General features: G+C 40.5%; 4 protein-coding genes and 1 long non-coding RNA gene across 11 annotated transcripts; 1 reads left to right on the plus strand and 4 right to left on the minus strand.

The window, feature by feature from the left end:
* Positions 1–398: 398 nt before the first annotated feature.
* Positions 399–3,939, minus strand: LOC114859226 (pepsin A-like). The gene is made up of 9 exons (XM_029157218.3): positions 3,810–3,939; positions 1,962–2,103; positions 1,768–1,885; positions 1,554–1,672; positions 1,278–1,474; positions 1,075–1,191; positions 851–995; positions 663–761; positions 399–581 (listed from the first exon to the last, which is right to left on the minus strand). The coding sequence occupies exons 1-9, from the start codon at positions 3,863–3,865 to the stop codon at positions 444–446; spliced, it is 1,131 nt and encodes a 376-aa protein (XP_029013051.1). The 5' UTR covers positions 3,866–3,939; the 3' UTR covers positions 399–443.
* A 1,523-nt stretch (positions 3,940–5,462) lies between these two features.
* LOC114859225 (pepsin A-like) lies at positions 5,463–8,932 on the minus strand. Its single transcript, XM_029157216.3, has 10 exons — positions 8,864–8,932; positions 7,584–7,699; positions 7,086–7,227; positions 6,892–7,009; positions 6,676–6,794; positions 6,400–6,596; positions 6,197–6,313; positions 5,973–6,117; positions 5,740–5,838; positions 5,463–5,665 (listed from the first exon to the last, which is right to left on the minus strand). The coding sequence occupies exons 1-10, from the start codon at positions 8,915–8,917 to the stop codon at positions 5,528–5,530; spliced, it is 1,245 nt and encodes a 414-aa protein (XP_029013049.1). The 5' UTR covers positions 8,918–8,932; the 3' UTR covers positions 5,463–5,527.
* A 1,095-nt stretch (positions 8,933–10,027) lies between these two features.
* prok1 (prokineticin 1) lies at positions 10,028–14,790 on the minus strand. Its single transcript, XM_029157456.3, has 3 exons — positions 14,585–14,790; positions 10,817–10,942; positions 10,028–10,480 (listed from the first exon to the last, which is right to left on the minus strand). Exons 1-3 carry the CDS (start codon positions 14,657–14,659, stop codon positions 10,361–10,363), a joined length of 321 nt encoding a protein of 106 aa, XP_029013289.1. The 5' UTR covers positions 14,660–14,790; the 3' UTR covers positions 10,028–10,360.
* Positions 11,453–13,817, minus strand: LOC114859372 (uncharacterized). Of its 7 annotated transcripts, none has more exons than XR_003786512.3 (6): positions 13,577–13,817; positions 13,050–13,113; positions 12,396–12,678; positions 12,122–12,267; positions 11,903–11,993; positions 11,453–11,779 (listed from the first exon to the last, which is right to left on the minus strand). It is a non-coding gene; the product is annotated as an uncharacterized LOC114859372 (long non-coding RNA). The 7 variants fall into 7 exon arrangements; XR_003786514.3 differs by lacking the exon at positions 13,577–13,817 and having other exon boundaries at positions 12,396–12,493; positions 12,583–12,678; positions 13,050–13,317; XR_003786515.3 differs by lacking the exon at positions 13,577–13,817 and having other exon boundaries at positions 12,396–12,496; positions 12,583–12,678; positions 13,050–13,317.
* Positions 14,791–16,595: 1,805 nt separating the features above from the next.
* lamtor5 (late endosomal/lysosomal adaptor, MAPK and MTOR activator 5) lies at positions 16,596–18,769 on the plus strand. Its single transcript, XM_029155946.3, has 4 exons — positions 16,596–16,748; positions 16,839–16,900; positions 17,642–17,759; positions 18,368–18,769. Exons 1-4 carry the CDS (start codon positions 16,714–16,716, stop codon positions 18,426–18,428), a joined length of 276 nt encoding a protein of 91 aa, XP_029011779.1. The 5' UTR covers positions 16,596–16,713; the 3' UTR covers positions 18,429–18,769.

Here is an 18,769-nt window from a genome sequence, read left to right on the forward strand (position 1 = left end):
TGTTCATAAAATAATTGATATAATCTTCTACACTGTAGCTTTAAGGTGCTAACTTGTAGATCAGGAGATTAGTTGTGCGGCGTTCCTGTTTACTGTTGACGTACAGTAGCAACTTTCCGTGTGTTTCCAAAGGTATGAACTACTATCACACGGGCAGTTATCTGATAAAGATACACAAAACACAGATGGCTGTACACCAGCCCACTGCAGACTTTATCCATTTAAAAATGTCTCAATAAAGCCTCGAGGTTGAAATATTTGAATAAATGCCTGACAGCCACACGATGAATATTATATACAGTATATTTGTTTTGATGTGAGCACTGGTGGGAGAGCACATGATACACATGCCTGGATTTGTGTCAGTTTCAATGTGACTTTAATAAACACACAGAAAGTTTTAGATGCTAATATTTCTTTAATAAAAAGAAATGTCTTTATTTTTATGCAGATGGAGCCAGACCCACATAGTTAGACTGGGAGTCAAAGACTGTGTAATACTGCCTGATGAAGACGTCTCCCAGGATCCAGAGCTGGTCAGAACCGCCCTGTCCAAAGCCAGTGTTGCATCCATAGGAGGTCTGTGGGAGATTTAACACAGGATTTACTTCTCAAAGTCTTTATGAGAGTGTTGACATTTTTGTTGCTGTTCTGTTACTGGCCTGGGAAATGTAGCCAGATGCAGGAACTGTGAAGGCATTTCCATTGAGAGTGAAGGTGACGTCAGGCAAGTTCTGGATGCTCTGGCAGTTCACTGAAGCCTGTGGGAAAATGTCACATATTAGATGACTAATGTGGACAATTGGATGTTTGTTTACTGGTTCTGAAAACTAAAAACTCCATGACTCACGTCTCCGTACTGGTCCGTTGAGGCTCCAACCCAGGCATTGATGTTGTTGATGTCAGAGGTTGGGCCAACGATCAGGGAGGTGCCAGTGTCGATTATGGCCTGGCAGCCTCCAGAGCAGGCCACAGTCTGTCCATTGATGGTGACGCTGTGAAGAGGAGCGGCAGGAGGTCAAGCCATGAGCCCGTTTGTCACTGGACAACAGATTGTGATGTAGTTAGAGGAACCTGTCCATCTGGATCTGCCAGTAGGTTTCAGAGGTCAGAGGAATCCAGGTGATCTGTCCAGTGTAGTGGGTGTTGTCAACCCCCCCAAAGACCACCTCACTGCCCTGCTCACTGTTGCTGCACAGAGAATAACCAATGTCACACATGCATTTATCATCAGAGACGCTTATTCAGACCTGAACATTTCCATCTGGCGTCAGCACCTGCTCAGGTAGACAGAGAACATAGCCTGAGACACAAGTCCCTGTGAGACCATGTTGTCAAAGACTGGCACCACGTTGTCAGAAGCAATGGACTGGAAGGCCAGTCCCAGGATGCCGTCGGCCTGCATCTGAGCCATGAAGGGAGCCTCTGACTGACTGAGTCCAAACACCTGGTTGGCCACAGAGATGCCACCAACCTGGAACCACAGGACACGTGTAAGTCACAGTTCAACCCCCACATACCTGCACTGGGCTCTTGATGCTGGACATCACTACCTGAACAGTGTCACTGCCCAGATACCCAGTCATGCTGCCAGTGCCGTACTGGATGGACAAAGACTCGCCGTTGGATGTGAAGGTGGAGGACTGCTGTGGGTTGAACTGGTCGTGGTTCTCTGCAGAGAAAGGAATCAGACCAAATCCCCCAAATCTAAATTTAGAGAAACGTTTATTTTGTATAAAACATACAGCATAACACAAGTATCCTCACGGCAGGCCTGGCTGCTGCAGGAAACTGACGGCACCCACAAGTTGGAGGACCCTGAGTCAAAGATGACGGTAAAGGACTGAGGAGGAGTTCCGATGGAGATCACGCCATAGTAGGACAACTGGAAGCACATTACAGGAAAATGTAACCATGCAGCAATATCAACCAACAACCATTTTTCTCTCGTCTGGACTTACATCAGCATCATTGGTCATGGATTCAATGCCATACTGGATGAACTTGACCGTTGGCTTATATGGGTACATTGTCCTGTACTTCTCCCATAGTCCTTTCTCCTTCAGGATTTCCCTGGCAGTCTTCCCCTTGATCAGTGGCATCCTGCACACAGAAGGCCAGAAAGTCAAATCTGTGGAGGTCCAGTATTTCAAACATGAATCCATCAGAAAGCAAATTTGACTTTCATCGGCTGAGTTGGAAACGTGCAATAGATCCAAACAACATGGGGCAAAGTCTTTAGGTCATGGACTAAGGTAAGGGTGTCCAACCCTGGTCCTTGAGAGCTATCGTCCTGCTGGTTTTCCAACTCTCTCTGCTAATTACCTTGATTAGGTGTGACAGTTAGCTGCTGATTGGATAAACACACCTGGTTAAGGTAATCAGTATTAGCTGGGGCAGGGAAGTTGCTAATGGCAGTGAGCTCAGATCAATTTCCGACTCTCGTGATTTAGTAAAACGTAAAAACAAAAAACGATTTCAGCTTGAAGACAGTGTTTTAAAATCCAATATTTTCATTCATGAATAAAACGAAATGTCAAAAAGTAGCTTTATTCGTTTTTTCATTACCATGTTAAAAATGAAATAATGAAAAAAAGGCTCGTTTTTTTTTCGACTTTTGATTTCAAACAAAAAATCAGTCCCTTTGACTGACTAAAGACATGCCTAACATCAAATTAAACAGTAGAGCATGGGCAACAGGACTATATAAATGTCTTTTAGGTGTATCAAAGACAGCCTCATTAAAAAACAAAAAGCTTAACACAATAACCGATAACATTCAGCACCCCCTGTCATTAGCTGCTATTGTTAACCCACGACACATTCATAGCTTTATGCTCCAGTACTTTATCCATACCTAATTATCTATGGCTCAACTGAAAGGTAAGATTCTACTGACTCTAAAGATTTGTGCCAAAAAGTGCTAACCAGTACATGTGGTGAGTTATGCGCGTCGAACGATGAACGCTTAGCTAATCGCTAGCTTGTTGGAGTTTTTACGCCATTTGCATAACTTCTAATGAGTAAAATGACACCTCATTGGCCAGAGTCAGTTGTTGCTAGGCAAAGATATGGCCACACAGACACCTGCCCTCTGGTGGACAAATGTGACAGATGTGGACAGAGTGGATGATGTCTGGAAATTGTTTATATTTAGTCAGATAGGTATAAATAACTGGTATTTGAATATATTGATCACATAGATTGTTATTATAGGTGCTATAGTCCACATTACAAGAGATCCAATCCAGAAAACCAAGAACTTATTCTGACTGTCCTTATTAAAATTGTTATAACTTTGTCCTGCTTCACTTTATCGAAACCGTCTTTTGGCTGACTTAATGTTCACTAATTGTGCTATGGTTATATGGAGGTTAGACGTTTTGAGGTCTCTATTAACATATATATTCATCCTGAGAGTGTATTTGTCTTCAGACAGAACTGAACAATTACATTTTTTGTTGTTCATAAACATTGCATCAGTAACACACTATTTCTTTCAGTTCTAACCACATCTTAAACGTCTCCCCTACATTATGACACTAAAAGCATTCAAATAGGCCTCATGGTTGCAAAGATATACACATCTTTAACATGGCTATGCCATTTTCCGGAAGACCCCAGAAAATAGGCTTGAGGTTTACAGGCGCGTACCTAACGGGCCAACATGCTAAGGTCTTCAGATCTTGGTCTAAATTTTTCAGATTACGATCTAAGGTCTTCAGATCATATACAGAGTTCTTCACATTATGGTCTAAGGTCTTCAGATCCTCCCGAAGTTGCTTTTCTTCCAGTCTCGTCAGACTTACCTAATGATGCATTCAGAGAAAGCCACCAGGGCCAACAGGACGATGAGGCACTTCATGCTGCTGGTCACTCTGCTGCTGGACTCAGACAAGTGAAGTTCCAGGTGTAGACTCCTGTGCTTATATACAAAATGTCAAGGTTGTGAGTTCACAATGCACGCTCGCGTAGTTTGATATAATTTATCAGCTGGAGATTAGTAAAATGTGATAAACAGGCTCTTATCTAAAAGGAAAATACTATTAAATCTTTAAATGTTAAAAACCTTTGCTAGAACAGACAAATATGCTGCAGAGCTAATTTCCTTGAGAGAGTTGAAGGAGCCTGGAGTTGATCCCAGCTGAACAAGCGCCTGGTTCACCTTGAGGCTACAGCAACACCCAGCCGACTTTGTAACCTTTGACTTGTGTGTATGTGTTGAAGTAATTACAGTCTAAAAGTTAAAATTAATGCATAGTTCGAAATGTTTTTTCTAAAACATACTGTAAAAATCTTTGTTGTTCGCCTTTAAACAGCCTCAGAATCAGAATATTTTTATTTTAAATTAACATGTGACATTAACAACAAAATAAGTTGACCCGCTAGTGCATGTTAAAAAAATAAACAATAATTATCATAATAACATTGTAATTAAAATTAACTGTAAAACACGAAAGAGAGTCACCAACACTGTAGAAATGACTTTCTCCACTCTCTAGAGTCTTTAGTCAGAGGACTTTTATTGTCCAACACATGAGTTTGTTCCATTTATTCCATATGCTGCTCACTTAATATGTTGACTTTTACAGATATGACATTGAAAGTTTCTGATTAGTTCAGATATTGAAACTTTCCATGTTCCACGTTGGACGGTGTTATCTGATAATCACACAAAACGCAGAGCACAGGTTTGTGGTGTAAACATTCAACCACATGGAGCTGGTGGTTTAACCGGTTGTTGCCGAGTCCTGCCATGACTCCACCTCCGTGTCGCTTGCTTCAATGCAGTATATTAATACCTTTAACGGCGTCAGTGCTGTGTTTGGTTGCACTGCAGACACCCCACTGCCACTGCAGCACCTACTGTCCTTCTGAACACTGCTACTCCTCATACAGTAGTGATCTTTAGCCCATGGCCCACAGCTTTGCCAGGGTGCTGACATCATGATGATGCTGTAGCTGACAGGCTGTTGGCTGTGTGGCAAACCCTTTAAGAAGCATCCCACACTCCAGACATACGTCCTGGCCCACATCAGTAACATTGTGCTCAGTCTGCTGAGATTAAAGCAATGCATCTGTGTTGTTACCATGATGCTTTCTGCGTTTCCAACCTCCTAACTTGATATTCTTGTATTGGTTGAGATAACAGGGGAGCTGTCAGTTCGTGTCATGAGGTTATCTTCCCCTGTGTCTGCGCAAGCCTTTATCAGCCTCTTCTAGATTACAATCTCAGGCGAAACCTGGTGGCTCAATATGCTATTGTCGGCCTGTCACGCTTCACAAAACAGCTGTCTGCAGATGTTTTCTGATAAAAGGTCTCTTAAGGCTGATGAAAAGACCGGAATGATTCTTATCCCTGAGATGTGGCCGTGCAACAGCAAAGGTGACTCTAAAGACGTTTTACTCATGTACAGTATGATCTCAGTTGCAAAAGCCACATTCAGAATGAGACACAAAGAATCTTTTAGTCACTTTAATGAAAGAAAACTGCTGTTTACAATTAATTAGAAATTTGTCTTTGTTTCTATGCAGATGGAGCCAGACCAACATTCTGAGACTGGGAGTCAAAGACGGTGTAATACTGCCTGATGAAGACGTCTCCCAGGATCCAGAGCTGGTCTGTGCCACCCTGTCCAAAGCCAGTGTTGCATCCAGACGAGGTCTGTGGGAAAGATAACAAAGAATTAACTTCCCAAGATCCTTATCAGAGTGCTGAAATGAATTTCTGTTATTGACCTGGGAAACGTAGGCAGATGCAGGAACTGCGAAGGCATTTCCATTAAGATTGAAGGTGACTTCAGGCATGCTCTGGATGTTCTGGCAGCTCACGGTAGCCTGTGGGAAGAACGCCACACTCTTACTTTAAGACTATGTCACAGCAGGAATTTACAGATGAAGTGATTCATCAATCCTCAGTATTTTTGAAGAGACCATTAACTGTCTGAAAAACTGAAAACTCCATGACTCACGTCTCCGTACTGGTCCGTTGAGGCTCCAACCCAGGCATTGATGTTGTTGATGTCAGAGGTTGGGCCAACGATCAGGGAGGTGCCAGTGTCGATTATGGCCTGGCAGCCTCCAGAGCAGGCCACAGTCTGTCCATTGATGGTGACGCTGTGAAGAGGAGCGGCAGGAGGTCAAGCCAGGAGCCCGTTTGTCACTGGACAACAGATTGTGATGTAGTTAGAGGAACCTGTCCATCTGGATCTGCCAGTAGGTTTCAGAGGTCAGAGGAATCCAGGTGATCTGTCCAGTGTAGTGCGTGTTGTCAACCCCCCCAAAGACCACCTCACTGCCCTGCTCACTGTTGCTGCACAGAGAATAACCAATGTCACACATGCATTTATTATCAGAGACAGTTCTTCAGACCAGAACATTTCCATCTGGCATCAGCACCTGCTCAGGTAGACGGAGAACAAGGGCTGAGACACGAGTCCCTGTGAGACCATGTTGTCAAAAACTGGCACCACGTTGTCAGAAGCAATGGACTGGAAGGCTAGTCCCAGGATGCCGTCGGCCTGCATCTGAGCCATGAAGGGAGCCTCTGACTGACTGAGTCCAAACACCTGGTTGGCCACAGAGATGCCACCAACCTGGAACCACAGGACACGTGTAAGTCACAGTTCAACCCCCACATACCTGCACTGGGCTCTTGATGCTGGACATCACTACCTGAACAGTGTCACTGCCCAGATACCCAGTCATGCTGCCAGTGCCGTACTGGATGGACAAAGACTCGCCGTTGGATGTGAAGGTGGAGGACTGCTGTGGGTTGAACTGGCCGTGGTTCTCTGCAGAGAAAGGAATCAGAACAAATCCCCCAAATCTAAATTAAGATAAACGTTCATTTTTGTATGACTTGTGCTAGCTTAACACAAATATCCTCACGGCAGGCCTCGCTACTGCAGGAAACTGAAGGCACCCACAGATTAGAGGAGCCAGTGTCAAAGATGACGCTAAAGGACTGAGGAGGGGTCCCGATGGAGACCACACCGTAGTAGGACAACTGGAAGCACATGACAGGAAAATATAACCATGCAGTGACACTAACCAAGAATCATTTTTCTCTCGTCTGGACTTACATCAGCATCATTGGTCATGGATTCGGTACCGGTCTGGATGAACTTCACTGTTGGCTTGTATGGGTACATCGTCCTGTACTTCTCCCATAATCCTTTCTCCTTCAGGTTTTCTCTGGCAGTCTTCCCCTTGATCAGTGGCATCCTGCACATGAAAGATTAAATAAAAAGAATTAAATCCGTGGATTTCAGCATTTCATGCAGTACATGAATCCATCAGAAAGTAAATTTGACTTTCATGTGCCTTGGAAACGTGCAATAGATCAGAACAACATGGAGCAAAGTCTTCAGATCATGGTCTAAATTATTCAGATCATGGTCTAAAGTCTTCAGATCATTGTCTAAAGTCTTCAGATCATTGTCTAAAGTTTTCAGATCATGGTCTAAATTTTTCAGATTACGATCTAAGGTCTTCAGATCATATACAGAGTTCTTCACATTATGGTCTAAGGTCTTCAGATCTTCCCCAGGTTGCTTTTCTTCCAGTCTCGTCAGACTTACCTAATGATGCATTCAGAGAAAGCCACCAGGGCCAACAGGACGATGAGGCACTTCATGCTGCTGGTCACTCTGCTGCTGGACTCAGACAAGTGAAGTTCCAGGTGTAGACTCCTGTGCTTATATACAGTTTTTCATGGTTGGGAGTTGACAATGCTTTATTGCGTAGTGTGATACAATTCATTGGGTGGAGATTAGTACAGTGTGTCACGGTGATTAACAGGCTCTTATCTAAAGTCCCATTAAATCAATAAACGCTGAAAACGTTTGTTACAATACACAATAACTTTGAAGACCTAATTTCCTTCAGAGGGTTGAAGGAACCTGGAGTCAGTCCCAGCTGAACAAAAGCCTGGTTCATCTAGAAATGGTTGCACATTTAAACAGAGTGAAGTATTTTATTGCTGGATGAATCAGAAAGACTCAACGAGTGACAGGTGAAACCAGATGGAGCCTTAGCACCCAGGCAGGTCAGACAGATTCAGAGAAAGCTACTGCAGTAGCTAACATGTTTTCGGCCACGTTGCTGCAGCCCATCCCCAATATACAACACAAGGCTGTGTTCAAAGTGTCCTAACACATAATAGAGGTACTGTAAGAAATGCATAATGTGATGATTCATAGCCTCTTATCAGATGCAAATATAACATATTATTAACTTGTTGGAACATTTCAGTTTAGAGTGTGATGAATATTTTAGTTTAAAGGTCAAGTTTAATAGAAAAAATAATAGAGCAGCAAAGACATTTCTTTACAATAAATCTTATTTATCCTCTTATCTAGATGCAAAGATCCTTTTGAATGGGTGGACGCTGATAACGTTTGCTTGAAAACATTCTTCTGTTTGTGCTAAAGAGAAAATGTCCTTGCAGCGAGCACTGTTGCACTACAAACAGTTCATTATTAACCTGTTTGAACTAAATTCAGCCAAAATGTTCAAAGTTCAACTTTATTAGCAAAACACAGCTGGTACAAAACAATACACATGTAGCAGTCCAGCAGAAACAGTTCTCTGAACGGGCCTGGGATTCTATGTTGTACTGTCAGAATGACTGAACTCTTTTTTTTTCTTGTTATGTAAACTCTCCTAAGTTTTCCAAAGGTATGACCTTATTTAAATGTGCAGAATTAGTTGGGCACAAAATGACAGAAATCATGTCATGTTGTTATATTTATACTATTACAAGTTTTGTTCTTTTTCTTCTCTTTCTTCTTCTGAGTGTATTCATAACCATGCAATGCCGGCGGAGTACTTCTCAGCCCATCACTCAGACCAGACTCACCTTAGACGGACCACTTTCCTCCACTGACTGTTCCTCCAAACTCCCCAGCTTCATCTCATCGTGGTTGAACCTCTAGATGAGCTATGACTGTACCAGAGGTCATATGTCATATCATGGCTGATCTGGAATCATTGTTGTTATTTTTCCTCGTTTGTCTTCTAGAAATCTCTTCCCATTCACTTGCCAGTGCTGCCACAGCATTTCCTGGGTTTGTAGTATTGTTGTGACTAAATACTTGCATTCAGAAAGTAAAATCTGAATGAAACGTCGTATCTCAGTATTACTCCCATAATAGATGCTTTAACCCTGAAAACAGACATGATATCAGACAATGTGAAGTGAAGTCCCAATAGGCACAGATGTGGAATGTTTTTATCTTTTTTCTATTTATTTTTTAAATTGCTAAATCTTGTCACATTTATAGTGGGAAAACCCTCCACGATGCCATTGATTTTACTGGTTGCAAAGAGTTACTGTTTGGTTTCTAGAATTCTCTCTCCAGGTTCACAGCAGGGTCATGAGTTCGCTTATGAACCTAAAGGCACTGAAAACAACCTTTATCATAGTCAAACATGAGACTCTTTCATTCCATAATACACATTGTGTTAATAAGTACCTGAGTTGAAAAACAGGCTTTCCAAACGTAGCTGTAAGAACTACTCTTACTAATCATTATCATTATCAATGATGTGTGATTATGGTAGTTGTGATGTTGTATGTCATGGCTTTTATTAAGTATTATGAGATTATTTATAATAATGCATATGTGCATGTTTATGATATGTGTATATGTTTGTATGAGTGTGTGCAGATACCTTGACACTATTATTAGCTATTATTAGCACTATTAACTACTACTACTACTAATTATATTATAATAATTATTGTTAATAATAATAATAATAATAATAATAATAATAATAATAATAATAATAATAATAATAATAATAATAATAATAATAATAATAATTTCACAGGTAAACCACAGTACAGCTGTTGTTTAGTTATGAATGTTTCTAACTAAGGTACATCCCTATTTATTTATTTTGTGCCCCCCAGTTAAAGCAAAACTGTCCGTCACAATCTGGCATTCAGCCTAATACATGCTGCTTGTTGAAAAAGACAGCTGCATAAGCTGAACACAGAAAAGAACAACATGGTGTGTAGCACACATCAACGTAGTCTGTCTGCATTTATTGACAATGAGATTTATACAGTTGTCTTTAATAAATTAACATATGAGCATCATAATAGAGGAGCAAAGGTTCACAGGATTTCCAGAGGAGATTATTACCTGAAACAATCAGGTAAAAATTGTGTGATGTGGATGGTGGCTGTTGTTTACAGTTAACACTGTCTTATTGTGTGCATTGATAGAATACAAACCATGTATCACAGTGCATCGAATACACACATGGAGAACAACAAAGAGTAAACCTGTGTCAGCCACAGCCTGTCCACAGGCCTCATCTCAGCTTTCATCCGACCGGGCGCCTGTTAAAAGTCCATGTTCTTGAAGTCGTCAGTGCATCTGTACTTGCTGTCAGAGTAGCTGGTGCACACCAGGTGGGGGAGACAGGGGCAGGTGTGGTGCTGCCTTTTCCCCAGGTAGGGCACCTGAGGGCGGAAAAACATAACGTAACGCCTTCAATCCTTTATCTGCTGACAAGTGAAGCTTGTCTCAGAAAAGCGGCTCCTTAAAACTCTGAGCTCAGAGACAGATGTTAGTGTTTGCAGAACTAATCACTTTCCATCTCCAGGTGATTGCAGTGATCTATGACTCTGACCGGTCACTTCACTGTCGGGGGGGGATCAATAAGCTCTGCGCTTATCAGCAGCTCTTCTAAGCCTTCAGCCGCAGCCTGTCAGCAGCTCGGCATCGTCTGAATTCAGACTAAGAGTGTGTGATGTAACAGCGACTGAGTGCGTTAGTAACGTCACATCTGCCCACACCTTGTGACTGAAGGGGTGGCATTCGTCCCCCTCCACGCCTCTTGGCACACACATTCTCAGGCCCCTCAGCCACAGACTGACGGCGCAGCAGAGGCCAAAGCCACACTGCATGTCTCTTTCACAGGCCTGCAGGACAGACGGACACAGAGGTGGTAGCGATGCAGAAACACACACTCAAAAAAAAAACTTGTTGGATGAACATAATAAAATTATGGAAAGTATTTCCATCTAATTAAAATGCGTTAAGATAGCAAGAAGCTATTTCGCTTAGTGAACCAAATGTAAACAGGGTGAAGCAACATGATATATTCATGTTAATGTTACCTAATGACCATGGGTCAGTCCCACTAATGTTTTTAGGGTTGATTGAACATAATTTTCTTGGGTTATTTGATCATGTATAATATTAATACTTGTTACTTAATTTTATTGGGTAGTAACAAGTTAATTTAAATTAATTAATAAATTATGCTATACTAACACAACCAATGTAAAGTTATCAAATGTTTTGTGCCAAGATTAGCTTTTCAAAATTACACACAAATAAAGTAATCTTTGAAACAGTATTTCTATTATGCAAACTAACATATATCCCCAGCTGGTGTGTAGGTTGGAGAAGACACAAAGCACATTGGATTTAGACTGGTTAGAATACTTTATAAGCTTCATAAAAACAATAAAACAGCTTTCAAATGTCAAAGGCAGCTACAAAATGTCACTAACATCCAGTATTGTACATACAGCATTGGGCCAATATTTCAAACAACTTTTAGTGGAGGGTAGCTGAGGTTGAGAGCATATAACAAGAGCAAACAACAACACAGCAAGTGGGACACTACCCAACTCATCCAGGACTTGAAACGATGACTACATCTTCAGGGTCATCATCTGCCTCTGCATCTTTGTGAATGACAAAAACTTCAAGAATTGTCTCTATCATGGCTTCTTCAAGGCGTCCACGATCTGAAATGTAAAATTAAAAAAGCGGATGATGTTATATAACACTTCAACTTTTAAAGCATATATAAATCACTTTGAAATTTTAAACTTACATGAAATAAAAATAAATAAAAAAAACATTCTTACCATCCATTCTTTCACAAGGTTGCCAGGATCTTCATTGAGGAACACACACTGGGCTTAAAGGATGTACTCTTCTGACATCAATGGAGTTAGTCTTTAGGACAAACAAAGTAATCACACAAAAAACAAAACAATTTTAATCTATTTTAGGGAACAATTTTTATTCAAGTGAGTAGCTGTCACTAACATATTACGACATAGATTTTTTTCCCATCATCATACCTGGGTTATGGGAACCATGATGCTCTTAATCTTTTGTCCTTGAATGCCGCCATCCTTGCCAAACACCGTTTTCAGGTCTGAAGAATAACCATCCACCATGGAGAAGAACTGTTGCAGCAAACTGTTGTAGTCCTCTTAAATTTATTCTTAAAAAGAAAAAAGTACACAAGTTATCAATGCACTGAATGGCAAATGTGTAAACAATACTTAATACTTATTTTGTTTGTCTGATCAGAATCACATTGTATATATATAGATATATTTATTGACCAACCTCAGAAACACAGAAGAGAGCAGGCCATCTGGTTTTGAACTCGGTGAGGAAGGGTTCATCTCTGATAACTTCTTGCCTTGTGTTTGCAATAGTCGTATCTACTAGAAAAAGTCACGCTGCACTCCTTGCATCTCCAAATACCTTAGAGTCTATTTATCTTATTTCTTTTCATTCCCTCTTACCTTACTTTTTCTTAAACAACTTGTGGACATGTAGACATCTGACGCGACACTAGCAGATGATTCCCTGTCCTGCTGTCTCTTCTCAGCTCTAGAATGGGACACTTTCACAGAATGGCCATTGGAGGTAAACACCAAGAGACACATTTTAGATGATAAAGAACAGGTTTCAAGTCAAAATAGCTGTAATAAATTAGGAAACCAATTATGTGCTGTGAAATGAGTACACAATCTTATAAAAAGGTACAAATGTTAAAGCTTAATTAAATAAATACTTATTAATACTATTACTGTAAGTAATTTGATTATTTTCCTTTACCGTGTGAAACAAATAATAGATTTATGATAATACGATATACAATGCAAACAATATATAGAGTGAAATAACTCAAACACCATTTTGGTAGGTTCGTGTAAATTACCTCGGGAAATGCATAGCATGACAGCACATTTCTATTTAATGTTCATGGGTTACCTTTCCATTAGGGCAAGTCTCTGTACTTCTGTTTTCCGTTTCCAGTAGTTCTCTGCTCTAACACCTGCGGACGGAGAGTATATGTCAGAAAATATTGCACCAACCTGAACAAATGCCGCTGACTCGTAAAATCATCGTCGCATCCAAACCGACCGAGGGGCAACGCTGATGTCGGTTATTTGAAATTTGAAAATCCCGCGCTCGCGCGATGAACTCGCATTGGAAATACGTAAAAGTCTCACTCCTAACTGAGCAAAGATCGCCGTTTAACGGCTATAAAATAATATAAAAAATTACAATATATATATATATATATATATTATTGCAGATAAGCTTATTTAAAACTAGCACGTTGTCAGTGTTGTACGGAAGCTAGCTAGGTTAGCTTGTGAGCACAGGCGCAGTCACATAACACGGATACGTACTCTAGCTAATTAAACATCCAGAATGCTAAAGGGCACTATATATAGCTACTAACAACATTTCTGCACCCATGCGGTTTTTTATTCAATGAACGTTAAACTTACCTTCTTGCACACATCATGAACAGGTGTTTTCCTTTACGTCAGGATCCTGAAGAAGCGGCAGGGCCGTAGTCCAAGTTGTGAATTTGCTCATTACTGCCACCTTCAGCTCTGGACATGTTGTTGTCTAAACCTATTTTTATTACGTTGAGTTAACATAAAATATTGATGTAACCTGTTGAAGTCGTTACATTTACGTGATTTTATTATGTTCAGACACAAAACAAGAATTTTTATTGTTGAAGTTGCATGTTAAAATTATGTTAATGTAGCATGCACCCGATCCAGGTTTTTTGAGTGCAGAGAAACACAGAGCGCAGAATAAAACGGCAGCGGAGACGGGACGGAGAGGAGGACGTCCTCCCTCGGTCCGTCGCCTCCGGGGGACATTTACGTACAAGTGAAAATCAATCAGACGAAAGCACAATTTCCTCTTGTTCATGAAGCGAGGTTGAAGCGGAAGAGGATGTGGTCACTGTCCAGTCATGTGTAATCAAATTTTAGAAAAATGATATAGAAAGTGAACTGTCCTGTTCACTTTTGCAACAATGTGACGGGAAAGTGAACAATTTAAACCAAAAATCTAAAGTCAAGAATTTGTTTTATTAAAGCTGATGTGCGTCATTAAAAATCAATACCAAAAAGAATTATTGAATTAATTGGATTTGTTACAGACAAATTTAACTTTTTTATGCAGAAAATATTTGATAATGATTTTGTTGGATTTCTTTGATACAATTTGTTTATTTTAAAATTCCTATTGTTGCATTTTACATTCAGACATTCAGCTTTGACTCAACAACCTGTGACAGCCCTTTGTTATTAATTATACATGCACGTTTACTGATGGATAGATGTGAGTTTTGTTTATATACTGTATATTGGCTGTAGAATCCAATTGTATATCACTACACTTGCATGAGAAATTGCATACAAGCAAGAGTTATTATCGCAACACTTAGTAAATAGTAGCAGTGTTTTTTCATTTGTAAATGAGAGAAGCTCACTCACCCCTGTGATGACCGCCCCTCTGGACCAGCTCAGCGACACCAGGAGGAAGGACAGCAGCACCGCCCTGAAGCCCATGGCAGCAACAGGAAAAGTGGACTCTCAGGGGTCCTCAGCACTGGAAAGCAGCTCTCCGGCTCGTCTCACTGGATCGTGACTGTCCAGGTAGTCATGAAGATTCCCGGAACTCCTCAGAGAGGGGAGCCACACTCTCTCTCTCCCTTTATCCAGCTCAGATCCCACCCGCCCTTCCTCCATCCCTCCCTCCTTATGTGTGATATGCCCCCAACCCTTTCCTTTTTATCTTACGCCTCCACACAGCGAAACCTAAATTACTGAAACTTCAGAACTGAACATTTTAGAGTTGTAATGTTTTTGATTTTTGGCGGAGGTGAATGTTAGAGGAATTGCATTCTGCATTTCACGTATTGATGTTTTTTAATTACTATTTCAAAGCTGGGTTACTTTAAACACAGTTGAACAGAGGCCCAATGGTTGAGGTGAATGTTTTTGCACGGTGGCCTCTCTTTATTGCACACTTCTGACCATTCATCTGACCCCCGTCACCTAAAGCATTAACACCAAATCCTCTTTCAGATTAGCTGTCGTGGCGAAGAGGTTCCTGCAAGACCTCAGTAAAACCACACGCACCAAAACCCACTCGTCAACACAGTACCCAAGCAAGCATCCATCAGCTGCACTGGGAGGGTTGCTGGAGGCCTGGACGGGTGGCTGGTCTATCACCCATCCACACTTAGAGATAGACAACCATCCACACTTAATTAACCCAAATGTTTTATAAACGACAGAATCATCAAACATTAACAGATGGATTTATAGGCATCAACAAATGTTGATGTTGACTATTACTATTTCAATGTCATATTAATAAATAATCCTGCATGAACTAAGCCCTAAATGAAGCAGGATTAAAAAAGGCAAAGGTGACATGAAACCCTGAGTTACTGTCAGTTTGAGGAAGCCAGAAAATGATCGTCCTCATCAACCTGACATTAAACATGGGCTGAGCTTGGTCTAAAGCATTTACAGGCCGAAAAGTAATATTCCTTATTTTTTATCATGGATGTGTGCAATGATCCTATGTAGCATGACAGCAGCCATCAACCTTAGCTGTAAATAACTAGTTTACCCACGCTGAGAGAATAAGACCTAAGAGGATGGAAAATAACCTTTTACAGATCTGTCTGTAATCACACGGAGGTGCATAAACACTTGTTTGTTTTCACATCTATTATTGTTCTTTTTTATTATTTGTATTGTATTTTTATTTATCTAAACTGAGTTAGTTTAAAAATTTTAACTGGTCTTTCATGACATGATAAAATCAATGAAATTTCTTATTAAGCCACAGAGTCAATAAATGCATTATGAATACTGATGATGACTTATTACATCCATTATTCACTATAAGATCACACACGCTGTTTGTCGACCTGCACTCATATGTGTGTGTACGGTTGGCATAATGATGGACAGCATTGTTAGTGACTGGCTTCTGATTTAAGATGCAAAAGGAAAAATATAAGTGACAGAAGAGGGGAGGAAAAGAAAGAAGAATGAGGGGAGAGGAGGGGGCGCGTACCCACTGGGTTAGTCAGCAGGACATTACCCTGCTACGTAGGTGATGGATTCCTCCAATGCTGCCGCCACATAATTGCGTTCAGCCATTTCTGCCCTGTCAGCAGGAGCGCTGAGGACTCGCCATCTTGGGACTAGCAGCAGAAATCATACAGACAGGTGAGCACAGGGACTGGCCTGCAGCTTGGACCTCAGAGAGCAGACATTAACAAGATATATCAGCAAAAGGCTGCAGGCAACAAGGTCGCTGGCCAACACTTATAATATTAATGCTATATCTTATGTTCAATAAAGAAAACTTTGTTTTTGTGTTAATCATGGTAGTTAATGTTTAAGAGTTATTTGGAATTATTGTCAATTATTTATCTATTTGTCTTCTTTTTGCAATTACGGCATCGCACTTTCCGCTTGGACCTAACGTGCGCCCATAGATCACGTGACAGTCAGCTGATTCCACCCGGAAGTTTTAAGGAAGGCGAAAGCTACAACTACAAATAAAATTTAAATTCCGCTGCTTTTTGTTGCTAATAATCATGGAGGCGACCCTTGAACAGCATCTCGATGATACGTAAGTAAATGCCGTATGCAGACTAACGTGTTATTTACAATTTTGGGACGTTAAAGCCGAATTTTCGCTTCTTGTTTGTGTTCCTGGCAGCATGAAGAATCCTGCCATCGTCGGGGTTCTCTGTACGGATCAACAAGGACACAACCTGGGCTGTAAGAAAACACTGGCTGAGCTTTTTGCTCCTCATTACACTTCTCAACACAGATGTGTTAATGGTGGTTTCTAACCAGGGATTCAAATGATCTGTAGAATGACTGCTAGCTCCAGTCAGATCAGTCCAAGCCCAGGTAGAAACAAACGTGAAAAAGTTATGGCATGATAAAAGTTTTTAAAATTTAATTTAAAAGTTGCATCTTATTTCCTTACACATTTGTGAGTAGCTTGTACATTTTGTTCTAGGGATCAATCAAGTCTGGGAATACCTTAATCTGTAGTTGTACATCTCCAAATTGTGGGACTCTTAAATATATATTTTACATCTTAAGCCTGAACTCCTTAGTCAAGTTGAACAAGTTTTGAATTCCCGTGTTCGAACAGATGAATTAATATACAGGTTTGTGAATGAAATGCATCTTAAGCCTTGTATAGTTCAGTTAAACATTTAGACATGATGATAAAACGGAAGGTTAGGCACAAACTCTGAGTTAATAATTGAGAGTTACTTGGAATTATGTGTGGAGATATGTGTTCTATTACAAGCAACATGTTTTGCTGATTAAAAAAAAACAATCGTTTACAAGTGTTCAATAATAATCCACAGACTTGACCTTAGTCCCTGGAAAGCAGTGACCTTACAAATTATAATCTAATATGTTCAGTAATTCAATATCATAAAAATCTCTCCTTGTGATCAAATATTCAAATGGTAACTGTTTCTGTCTGACTTTCCTTAGGCCGCGGCTCTCTGTCTGATGAACATGGTGGCGTTGTGTCAGTTCTGGCAAAACAAGCTGCAGCTCTCTCCAGAGACCCAACAGACACTCCAACTGTGTGTCTGGAGTCTGAGTCAGGGTGAGCACTGACGCAAAGATTAGTCTTTGTTGATGGACTGGCTTGGACCTTTCCTCCTTTTTCTCTGTGTCAGTTAATTTAGGATATGTCTATAGTGGTTTTGATTAACACATGGGCACATCAGTAAATCTGGAAGGTGCTGTTGAAACAAATCCAAAATCAGAGATTGAATGTTTGTACCTCAGGCTGGTGATCACAGTCTTGGCACAGAAGGCTCTAGTTGTGTGACTATGCTGCCACCTTCTGGATGGAGTAAAACATCATGTGATGAGAAAGTTTCAGTAACTCCAAACATCACAGGATTATTCTGTGATTTTAAATGACACGCCTCATTGAGATTAAAACAAACTGCTGATGCAGCTTTGTCATAACTTGCTAAATTACACTATGTGTCAGCAACGTGTAAATCAATAACTTACTGATTGGCAAAGCTGTTATAAGAAATAGTTCCACTATAACTAGTGTTGTAGAGTCCTGTGTTTTGGAGATCATTGAAAGACGGGTTTACATTTCATTGGAAGGCATCAACAGCTCAGTGTCTTATTTGACTGTATAAATATGGTGTATTAGATGATTTTCTTACCACATTATCTTTGGTTATTTTGTAGAAATATTCTGGTGCGGACTCACGGGACCATCACAGTGGCAGTTCACAAAATAGCATCTTAAAGACAACGGGATTCACTGAGGAGCTTTATAGTAAGGGACTGTGCTTCAATACACACTAAACAATAATAATCGGAATAAACGAAGACAAATCAGCGTTTCCACACTGGTCTGCTGTCAGTTCTTTATGGTTCAATCCTGTATTGGAACCAGAGAGCATTTGATAATTTCCTTTTGCAGGATAGTGGAGTGATTAAATCCTAAAAGACAATAAACATCAAGTTATGTTGTATGGAGCCATGTTAATTCTGTGTATGCAAGTGTTCGTTTGTTTGGATTTGTTTGTTTACCTGTCTATCATAATCCATATTCAATAAAGTTTAACCTTTGTGTTTAAGTATTAA

Source organism: Betta splendens, chromosome 7, assembly GCF_900634795.4.
Source record: "Betta splendens chromosome 7, fBetSpl5.4, whole genome shotgun sequence".
Classification (NCBI taxonomy): domain Eukaryota; kingdom Metazoa; phylum Chordata; class Actinopteri; order Anabantiformes; family Osphronemidae; genus Betta; species Betta splendens.

Excerpts from the sequence above, each read along its gene's own strand:
- LOC114859226 (XM_029157218.3), bottom strand. The coding sequence starts at position 3,865 with ATGAAGTGCCTCATCGTCCTGTTGGCCCTGGTGGCTTTCTCTGAATGC. Across the intron at positions 1,673-1,767 it reads CTGCAGCAGCCAGGCCTGCC|AGAACCACGACCAGTTCAAC; the intron begins GTGAGGATACTT and ends CTTTCTCTGCAG. Across the intron at positions 1,192-1,277 it reads TTCTCTGTCTACCTGAGCAG|CAACAGTGAGCAGGGCAGTG; the intron begins GTGCTGACGCCA and ends TTCTCTGTGCAG.
- prok1 (XM_029157456.3), bottom strand. The coding sequence starts at position 14,659 with ATGGGCTTCAGGGCGGTGCTGCTGTCCTTCCTCCTGGTGTCGCTGAGC. Across the intron at positions 10,943-14,584 it reads GAGGGGCGGTCATCACAGGG|GCCTGTGAAAGAGACATGCA; the intron begins GTGAGTGAGCTT and ends TCTGTCCTGCAG. Across the intron at positions 10,481-10,816 it reads GCCACCCCTTCAGTCACAAG|GTGCCCTACCTGGGGAAAAG; the intron begins GTGTGGGCAGAT and ends TTCCGCCCTCAG.
- LOC114859225 (XM_029157216.3), bottom strand. The coding sequence starts at position 8,917 with ATGAAGCTGGGGAGTTTGGAGGAACAGTCAGTGGAGGAAAGTGGTCCG. Across the intron at positions 7,228-7,583 it reads TTCTCTGAATGCATCATTAG|GATGCCACTGATCAAGGGGA; the intron begins GTAAGTCTGACG and ends TTTCATGTGCAG. Across the intron at positions 7,010-7,085 it reads CCATGACCAATGATGCTGAT|TTGTCCTACTACGGTGTGGT; the intron begins GTAAGTCCAGAC and ends ATGTGCTTCCAG.
- lamtor5 (XM_029155946.3), top strand. The coding sequence starts at position 16,714 with ATGGAGGCGACCCTTGAACAGCATCTCGATGATAC. Across the intron at positions 16,749-16,838 it reads GAACAGCATCTCGATGATAC|CATGAAGAATCCTGCCATCG; the intron begins GTAAGTAAATGC and ends TGTTCCTGGCAG. Across the intron at positions 16,901-17,641 it reads ACAAGGACACAACCTGGGCT|GCCGCGGCTCTCTGTCTGAT; the intron begins GTAAGAAAACAC and ends GACTTTCCTTAG.